This window comes from Tigriopus californicus, chromosome 11 (genome assembly GCF_007210705.1).
Source record: "Tigriopus californicus strain San Diego chromosome 11, Tcal_SD_v2.1, whole genome shotgun sequence".
NCBI lineage: Eukaryota > Metazoa > Arthropoda > Copepoda > Harpacticoida > Harpacticidae > Tigriopus > Tigriopus californicus.
Window position 1 is genome coordinate 2,907,395 of NC_081450.1, and position 10,697 is coordinate 2,918,091.

At 41.0% G+C, this 10,697-nt stretch overlaps 1 protein-coding gene across 1 annotated transcript; it reads left to right on the top strand.

Annotated features, from left to right (window-relative positions):
* Window positions 1-7,244: 7,244 nt before the first annotated feature.
* On the top strand, window positions 7,245-8,856 carry LOC131890305 (uncharacterized). The gene is made up of 2 exons (XM_059239628.1): window positions 7,245-7,590; window positions 7,870-8,856. Exons 1-2 carry the CDS (start codon window positions 7,483-7,485, stop codon window positions 8,569-8,571), a joined length of 810 nt encoding a protein of 269 aa, XP_059095611.1. The 5' UTR covers window positions 7,245-7,482; the 3' UTR covers window positions 8,572-8,856.
* The last annotated feature ends 1,841 nt before the right edge of the window (window positions 8,857-10,697 follow it).

Genomic DNA, 10,697 nt, shown 5'->3' on the forward strand with positions numbered 1-10,697 from the left:
GCGAACGTAACATAGGTTTGGGCGAGGTTGATCGGCGTGGCAAAATTATTCACCCTAGAATCAACGACTCCCTCAGCGTCACCTACAATGATACCGCATACTGTCCAGGGTATGACCAACAGGAGAAGTTCTTTTTGCCTCTTTGTCACTGGGGCGAAATCTGAGACCCGCACGCTACTTTCCCGCAGAATGGGAAATCGTGCCCTCTAAAAGAACATTGACCAAGGGTTTTCTTCAATTGGATGTGGACTGATCATTGTTAGTCTGCGTTTGATCTTACCAGAGAATAGACACATTAATAACCGCTACCATGGGCTGTCATCCCGGAAACCAACGCTTTCGAGGGGTTCCAATTCAGGATCAAGGTCCCATTGCGTACGTCACTCCCGAGCAGCATAATGACATGGTGGAACGCCGGAACAGTATCTACCGAACCTTGTGGATCATGGTCCAGAGCATCATATTGATGAACAACCCCAACGCCTCCTAACTCACCTTGGCAGAGTTTCATTTGTTCCTGCGTCGCTACATCAATTGATGTTGGTTAATATTCAGGCGGTATATTCCAATCACCACTTCCCTGGTCCTTTTCAGGACCATCACATTTTTCATGCCAAGAGTATTGAGTATAAAGTCAACGGAATTGGTCAATCTGAACAGAGTATGTAACGAAATGGCGTGTTCTGGATAACATCTGCGGTTGTTTGTGCTCTTGTTCGTATCAAAATAGGCTTATATTCATTCAGGACGAATCATCAAAAAATATGTGCCCCCCACCATCTGCTGATGGGGGCTTTCAATTATTCAAGCAACTTCAACTCGGGAAACAAAGACTCAGTATGGAACAACCATCTCGCGCTATTTATCCAGCGTTTAGTTCTCTCCTGGAGGAGAGACACAGTCTTCATTTTCGTAGAATTGGTATTGAACTCTAATAGTACTATTCATTGAGCGGAGGAAGCGCCCTCTGCTTCGTCTAGGTGCGGGCAAACAAACGTAGAAACGAGAAAATACGCTCGAGGATGCCAGACTTTATCAAGAGATTATCAAATGTGCAATCATTGCCCAAGTTCTGTGACACAATTAATAAACCATCAACTCAAATAGGAGACGTTTCAATTTCTTTATGGGTAAAATTCCTCGGGATATCTAAGGAACAATTTTACAGGAGATCATATACTGTGTGATTTATAACGCCCCAACACTTTGGCAATCATCATATCCAACCAAATAGTACTACGAAAAGCACAATTTCACATGGTTTTAGTGTCTAACTTTAAAAAGATAATTTTTTTTCCTAACTTAAAAGTGGATTTTTTGGTACAATAATTTGATGGAAATAGATGGTTGGTGATGATGATGAAATGTCGCTGCTATGCTGCAAGTATACATAATATAGAACTTTGTTTATCTGCTCTATTTGGACAAAAAAAAGTGTTTGTAACTATAACCTTATAGCATTTGCATGGTCTCTCCGAAGGTTGAGTGGTGTATTTATGGCGTTACAATAGATCAGCAAAAAGTTGTGTTGCGAGAAATACCTTCTTAAAGTCAGGCATGTTAGAGCGTATTTGTGAATTTTTCCGTTTGTTTGTGCGCTCCGAGAGGAGGGAAAGGAATGAAAAGGGCTTTACCGTGCTCAAAGGCACGTCGAATAAGGCCATTTTATACTTGCTGCTTTACCGTTTCCGGCACCAGTAACCAACATTTGTTTAGACTACAAAATATGTTATTTCGAAATTTCTATAGTATAATTGAGTCTGCTTACGAGTTGAATTCCAACAAATCGAGTTGATGAGGACCCTTGTCCCCTATAGCTATACCTACATAGGTCTATATATGGGAATGCTATAGTTATAGTTACAATTCTTGTGCTCGAGCACCATAAAATTTGCTTTGTCGAAGTTGAAAGTTAATCCATTCATTTCTAGCCTTTGAAACTTACATTCCAGTTGATCGTTTTTTTTCCTCTAGTTTAGCAAGTTGGCTTTATAAGCATTTAAGCATCATATTAAAACGCTTTGCAAATTATTGTGTTGAGGCATGTCGTTTATTTAGATCAAAAACATGAGAGGCTCAAGGATGCTGCCTTGGGGACCCCCACGTTCTGCTTTCAGTTTCAAAGACCTAGCTAGCATTGGGAATTCAACACTTTTCCAGGTCCAGGTTGCAAACATTTGGAACACCTCACCAGACCCTCGGGTCGCCGAAACAAATATTTTAAGGTGTGAATCCCCAAAACTAAATTTGATGAATCCGAGTAGGGACACAAATCCCTTAAAAATTCCTTTGCGGAGAAAAAACGACCACGAAATCGTATCCAACTTTGCAGTATGTTCCAGGATCACAGGTGCCCATGTTTGGAATGGCCATCCACGTCCCTCAAGCGGAGTTTGGTATCAACTTAAAAAGGTGACAAAAGAATCAATTTCTTACACACAATAGATCCAGCACTGTTCTGCAAATCGTTATGCTTTGTCCGTTAGAAATTAGATATCATCAAGGAAAAAGGAATTTTGTTCTCACAATGGACATTTAGTTTTCAGTTGTGGATTGACGTGAAGCGCTGGATGCAAGTGCAAAATCCCTGTGGGAAATTGTTCGAACAAATCGAGAACGCCGATTTTCGACGCTCCTTTGAACATTCAGAGCACACGTCAGTCTGTCAATCAGGAATTGGTTTAATTGTCAAGATTTTCATCAACAACCTACCCAGATATGTTTGGGTACTTCCCTCAAAAGCTGGAAAAGGGTTTCATTCTTTGTGTTAGGTTACCAAAAACTGAGAATATGGCTTTTTCGATTACAGCTTCAGCCATTAGTTATAATGAACTGTATAGTGCGAGTATTATATATTTTGTAATAGAAACCACTGCCATTGTTGCATATGGAGGGCTGTTTATGATCAATGCTTGCTTATTGCTGATCTTCAAACGTACCCTTGCCAACGTGAGAATTGCATCAAGTAATTCAAGCAAATGCCTAAGATAACTGTTGTACCAACGAGTGCTAACCAACCGTTATCAATTTAGCAAGGTCCCCCCAAGTAGACGTACGTAACGATGTTACTAAAGGTCCTCAGCGTTAAAGAAAGAAGAACTTTACAGGGACAGTAGAATTTGGGTGGTTCCTGAAGCAGAACTGGGACCGCACCCATCAAGCCGGCCAACCCAAAGGAAAGAAGGCGAGGAATGGTCAAGCAATCGGAAGTCGTAGCATCATATTGAATTCATAAAGACTGATATTACCCTCTATTGGATTGAGTTGTGAATCCCGATATTTACATTTGTGAATGTTATGATGTTTTCAATGCAAAATTGAAGTCTTTCTACTTGACCCATCTAAATTGGGTTGGTGGACTACCTTACAATTACCGGGAATATACTACGTCAGAACCTATTGAGGTGCAGTAGTTATATTTATTATTTTATTATCTAAGTAAAATCTGACCGACCCAGGAATTTGAGATGACGGATCGGACTAATCCTGGAATGGAGGGTCTATCAGGATATTTTGTCAAAACCTTGACGGAGCGGGTAAATTTAGAAATTTTCAGAAACCCCTTATAGCATCCAATGAAGTTGGACGAGAGTTGGAAAATTCGGAAATTCCAACTCTTTGTTTTAATCTTTTTACAACATTCTAGTGCACAGTGCAAGGGGTTCAGGTGAATCTCTTGGACAAGCTAAATGCCGTGACGGGCACGCTTTTTCCAAGAAGGCGCAGTCTGTCTGGGTTCGGTACGAACTGTTTCTCTGTTTCATTATTTAGTTGATGATTTGTTAGTCTCTGCTGGATCTTCCACGACGACACACTCAACATTTCAAGCATGGTCTCCCATCCTGGAAACAAAGGTTTTCGAGGAGTTCAGGTTCACAATCAGGATCAGAGCCCCCTGGACTTCATCATCCCTCAAGAGCACAATGAGACGGTAGAACGTCGGAATCAAATCTACCAAACCTTGTGGAATCTGGCTCAACAAATAAGCCTAGAGATCAATCCCAACGCTCCCGAACTCACCTTGGCCGAGTTTCATTTGATTCTCCGGCGTTACATCAATGAGTAGTGTTCATTAACATTTGAGGAGCATATTGCAATCCATCCATCCTTGGTCCTTTTCAGGGCCACCACATCCTTTATGCCAAAAGAGTTTTATTGAGCCCATTGAATTTGCATGTATTTTTAGCAAGCTGAACAATGACATTGGTGTATTTGCATTATCGGTTTTGCATAACTATGGTTTTCAGGATTATTGAAAAAAAGTAGACTAGAGTGGTGATAAAAAAGAAAAGGAGCTTAGGGATGTTCTGAAGCGAAATATTTTCGGCCAAATCTTGCAGAAATCCGGTGAGAAATATCTTTATCAATCATCGAGTAAGCTTTCTTGATCTTGTTTGCATCGATGAAAAATCATGAAATCGATCCATCCTGATCATGATTTGGAGTCCAGTCAGATTAGCAGACAAACTTGGAAGGAGAGAGAGGTTGAGGGTTTTACGGAAACACTTCCAAGTTCATAGCCCTGCTGATTCACCGTCAATCCGCCGACCAATAGCGAGGCTATTTCCAGCGCCGGTGACGATGTTGGAAACACTTCGTCCAATCAAAAACTCTTGGACTCTTGTGATTCGACCAATTAGAGTAGAACTACATCTGTTCAGAAAATCAGGCTTGGCAACGACGACCAAGGAGTTGCATTTGAACATTCTTGGATTTGCGCAGAGTCGGGGATTCTTTCGTATGTATTCTAGTACAAATTAGAAGATGACCGCTTCTCTTGAGTTTGTTTAGGGAGTCAGAGTCACTTTGCAATGAAGCAAATTGAATTGCAATAAATTGGGGTAAAGAACTTGAACATGGTCTTTGTTGCCTTCTCTTGGTTTCCAAAATTAATTTTCAAATCAGCCGACCAAACCATGGAAAGATTTAATGATACTTTCACATACATCGTTCTCGCAGATGGTTATCTCAAATGTGTAGCTAATTCTTACATATATTCTAAATGCTGGCTAATGCTTGTCCACGGTTTTGTGCAATTGTTTTCCCGAAGAACTCAAGAATTGAGAAAAATGCAAGCCCGTTGGCAAATTAAATATCTCAACAGAGCATCACAGCACTTTTTCTGAATACCTAAATAACTGCAACCTAGCCAAAGAAAGAGAAAAACAACTGGATTTCACATCCCAAGTAGTATTCGGTCCATGGCATGAATTTTGCGATTCTAAGTCATGCACATTTTTCAGGGCATTTCTGGCTTAGATTTATCATGCATATTTGATGTGACCAGATGTCATGGCAGCGAGTATTGTATTTGTCATGTTGATCTCAAAATAAGGTTAATCTCATAGAGTGATGGGAGACTAACTTCAAACTTTCATTGACACAGAAACAATCATCTTTCATAGAGAGAGGATTGTTATTTCAATCGCAATGGCCAATTATGATGATGTAATGAAACCACCTCGACCCCCATTAGTCACCTCGAGGGACGATCGAATTCCCCCATGGGGTGACGAACCATGTAAAAACGGCGGATTATATCATTTCCAATTAAGAGCGGAGAATGTTGGCAATCTTTCCCATGGGATCAAAGAGCTTTTGAATCAAACTAATATTCTTGATCCCCCAAACCTATTAAGTCAGAAGATCAAGCCTCTAGTAAGTAGCGTGATTAAAATTTCAACTTGAAGATTCAGTGCTTTATGTGCAGACCAATTGCTTGATTTTAATCCAGAACGTCTCAAGTCCTTACTTTTCAAAGTGTGCCTCGAAAAGTAAAGATATACTCTCACTGTAGACTAGACTACTAGAAGACTACCACCACGAGAGCATATTTAAGTATCTACAAAACTTTAGGCATTAAACTAAGCGTAAAGATTCCCTCAAAATAACGCAGTCTCAGGACGATTGCAAGTTCTAAAAGCAATTTCAGGACATTTTTCCTCCCTTCTCACCACTTATTCCATCATGGAAGCAACGTCCAAGACTAAAGTTTGGCCACGGGAAATAGAGCATGCCAATTTCATTCACAATTTTCCAAACCAAAAGTCATTTTTCTACACAACATTCAGCCCCAAAGCTATGTTCTGTGATGACTATTGGACTGAAACAAAAGGGTGGTCTAAAGTGAATGACAAGGTCATAGATAATGTTTTAACTTTATTGTGTATTTGGTCTCCAACCCATTTGGAAAGGCAAACAACTTTGTTTTCCATTTACAAACAGAATGTCATTCAAATTATACAAATTACTCCAAGAAACGCCAGCACACCCAAAATACTACCCAGCTCGGCTAGAAATTTCGGACCCGTAACTACAAAGGATAGGGATGCTCTCAGTATTCTATAGGGAATACCCATAGACCACGGATCTCCTTCAACGAAGAAAATTTGATAAGAAGGATAAGTCCCATTACTGACCATTATCACTTGTCCATCACACGCGCGTAAACACGTTGAAACGAGTCCCAGCCGGGCCGATCAGCTCAGCCAATGACCCACTGTGCAATGACCAATGAAACCAATAGCGGCGGCGAACATAGCGCCAACAGCCGAGGACAGGTTGCAAGTGCCCCGCTCCTTCAACACTGTCCTAAATAGGACGAATCGATGGCACTGGGTCATTTGGTCTTTTGCTGTTAACAAATTCAGACGCTTGCCACACTCACGTCGAAAAGAGAGTTTAGTCAAGATGTCTTTCTCATCTTTGCCCGAATCTGTGCACCACCATATTTTCCAACACTTGGAGGACAAGGACTTGGAGTCTTTGAAGGCCGTTGGGAACATATCCTTGACCCAATCACTATCAAGCTTGTGGATTTACGTTGGAGTCCGTGGAGTTGTGTGCCCCAACATGAACATGTCATTGCAGCGAGCCGTCATGACTCAAAATCCAGGAAGAAGTCACTTCCATCTGAGTTGTATTAACTCACATGAGCCCTCCAGAGTTCAGTATCGGTCTAACAAGATGGAAACTAAAGGCTTGGAGGTAAGAACACATTTGAAAGNAGTCCCATTACTGACCATTATCACTTGTCCATCACACGCGCGTAAACACGATGAAACGAGTCCCAGCCGGGCCGATCAGCTCAGCCAATGACCCACTGTGCAATGACCAATGAAACCAATAGCGGCGACGAACATAGCGCCAGCAACCAAGGATAGGTTGTAAGTGCCCCGCTCCTTCAACACAGTCCTAAATAGGACGAATCGATGGCACTGGGTCATTTGGTCTTTTGTTGTTAACAAATTCAGACGCTTGCCACACTCACGTCGAAAAGAGAGTTTAGTCAAGATGTCTTTCTCATCTTTGCCCGAATCTGTTTACCATCACATTTTCCAACACTTGGATGACAAGGACTTGGAGTCTTTGAAGGCCGTTGGGAACATATCCTTGACCCAATCACTATCAAGCTTGTGGATATACGTTGGAGTCCGTGGAGTTGTGTGCCCCAACATGAACATGTCATTGTAGCGAGCCGTCATGACTGAAAATCCTGGAAGAAGTCACTTCCATCTGAGTTGTATTAACTCACATGATCCCTCCAGAGTTCAGTATCGGCCTAACAAGATGGAAACTAAAGGCTTGGAGGTAAGAACACATTTGAAAGGAATTCAAAATTTAAAGCTCTTCATTGACTCGGTTTTTTCTAAACTGTTGCACCTCAAGTGCACTTTTTTATTGTTAGCCTTATTCCAAGTCTTGAACCACGGAATGTAAAATCGCTGGGCGACCTAAGAGAACTAACATAGGTACCCNCCTCAAGTGCACTTTTTTATTGTTAGCCTTATTCCAAGTCTTGAACCACGGAATGTAAAATCGCTGGGCGACCTAAGAGAACTAACATAGGTACCCTTTTTTGTATTACAGATGATCGTTCAATATCATCACAGGTTGACTTGTGGCACTGATGTGGACCCATTTGTTGGATCACTTCGTTTGCCATACAATCGGCAATCTACCAGCAAGTTCCCATTCGATTGGAGCTGCAACTATGGTGCCATTATCTGGAAACATATTGGTGCAAGTCTCTCCAATATTGTCAGAACTAGGCACAACAACCGTACCATGCTGATCCAAACCAAGAGCGCCTTGTTCTTCATCGATCTGCTAAGTGGTGAGATCATTTGGTCGCGAGTGCTCCACCTGGACAATCCCAAGTTGGCCCAAGCTCGAGATTTCGTCATCACGGACCAAGCGATCTACATGCTGCTCTACATGCATTCTTCTGATGGCGATGTTCTCATCCTCCTCGAATTTTGCATTGTCTCCGGATCCTTCAAAGCGTTGGGCTTCAACTTCAGGGTGTCAACGGAACCAAGTGCAAACCATCTGTTAAGGAGAGGGGATCCTCCCCACAAAGTTGTTGTGACCAACAACTACGACCGGGTGGAGACTGACGAGTTCCAATTGGCCGACCTTCAAAGCGCGTGGGTGGAACACAACAAGCTCTTTGTGATTGCCAAGAAAGTTTCGTCTTTTCAAATGTTATCTTTACCATTGCATTCGGGTTCCAAAGCGAACTTTCACTTAGAATTTGAGGTCATTGCTGAAGATGCCCGTGGACATTGAACCAAATATAATGCTACTTTGACAGTTTGATTTGAGTGGTGATATGTGTGTGAAGTCACGTTTTTGTTCTCATGTTGAATGTATCTTTAACGAAAAATAAGTAATGAGCTATAGTCCCAATGCAACTTGGAAGTATTTGATGCGCACTCAATAAATCAAGGCCGATCAATCGTGTTGTTTCACAAAGGTATGGGTGTACCAGCTCACCCAGTAGTTGAGAAGTCGACGGATTTGACCAGTGTAGAGGTTGAAGAAGTGCCCCCACTTGCAGTAGAGCAGGATAAGTTATTTTTGGAGAAATAGTTTTTCAAAAGCAGCCTTTCCTGATGAAGGAAAAGGCTTTCACTTTCTACTGCTTTCAGCCCTTGTTTTTGGTGAGTGTCAATCTCTTTGATCTGGATAACTAAAGCCACGAACTTCTAGAAATATGGACTGTGATCGAGCTTCTCGCCAAATCGGCCTGCTCTTGGTAATGGCAACTCAGAGCCACTTTTCGAACTTAAGTACTAAGAAAAATGTAAATCTCTTCAATTAAAGGTGGATCATTTCTATATCATTTACTTGCAAAGTGGACCATTTCAAAGTTATGTTGTCAAAAGCTAATAGATCTGACCAAGAGGAGGTCGAAAATTCGAATCTTATGTAGTGTTGACTAAATTAACTACAGAACTTTGGACATATCTCCTGAGTTCCCTAAGCATCATCTTGGGCTCAAATTTGGCCAAATTCAAATATTGAACAATATCTTGTGGCCGCATGAAGAGCTTATTTGGAATAAAAGTAAGGGAGATGAATAGAGCATTGTTTAAAGATCTTCAAAATTAAAAGCACTGGAAGCTGTCTCCTAACTTAGACCCCCAAATTAATACCCCAAATCATGTAGGTTTCTTGATCAAATTTGGTTCCTCTGGCTGCTTTATTTCAGCTGTCTCTCAGGGTGAAGGCTAAAATGTAAACATTTTTATATTTGCTCTTTTGTGTGTAAAGTTCTGAGATTCTAGTAGCATTTTTAGGAAAAACTTGAACTTTTGCCAGAAAGACAAGCAGAAATAAGGTGAGAATTAGAAAACAACTACCTTATTGCAACAAACCTAGAAGATTGGGACAATGCAGTATTTAAAGAAGGTGCAAAAGGTAGCTTTTACAATGCATCTTCAAAAGTAACCATGAGCTTTTTCCTCAACCAGGTCTTAGAATCAATTGCAAGGTTTACAATCTTGAGCCCTCCAAAATCCAGAATATCCAGGCTAGTCAAAACAATAAAGTATTTGCTTCTCATACAGGTTCCTTTAATGTTCTATTCGCAATCCACATCTCTAGAAGTCCGTGTTGAGGCTCATTGGTTGTCAGTGGTTTAATGAACAAAGTTACAACAAACGCAAACTGTGTTAAGATATCCAATGAAAGACGTTGGTTCAGTTGATCGCTCTAACTTTAATCTGAATAGCGGTGTAATACTTTCAACTGCTTAATTTTGGTATATGTTCCATTTCTCAGATGACCGCGGAGAAGGAACTCCAGTATACATACCAGTGCCTCGTCGAGACTGAAAATCAGGCAGTGTTTTCGTCGGCTTTGCGCGTCTTAAATGACATTGCCCCTGAAGCTTGTGCATCAGTTATAACCTTGCTGAGCGATACCAGCCATGTATTTGTCAAGTCAATTCGTGGAGGGAAGCAGTCAATCCGCACATCGTTTGGAATGTGTGCCACTGGCATCTCGAAAAAAGCTGGACGAAGAACATCATGACACCTGAGATGTTACAAGATATCAAAAGGTTGAGACTCCTTACAAAGGAGCAAGATTTCTTTTTGTAGTTGACAAGCATTCATGAGAAGTAGGTATGATCAAGTTGAAATTTAATTTGAAAGTGAAAAAGAATGTCAGGGAATAGGACCCTCAAAAGTAATATTGTTGTAAACCAGAATAGGCAAAATATCTGCCGCCTGATTAATTATTATTATTAAAGAACCACTCAAGACATCAGGTGAGACGTATAAAGAGTATTGGTAAGTAATGAGAAAGAAAGAAGAGAAAGAAAAAAAAGAAAAGAAAAGCAACACAGAGATGGAATACGATTATGAGATATTAGTAAGTACATTGTTGTCTAGTTGATGTTTGAACAC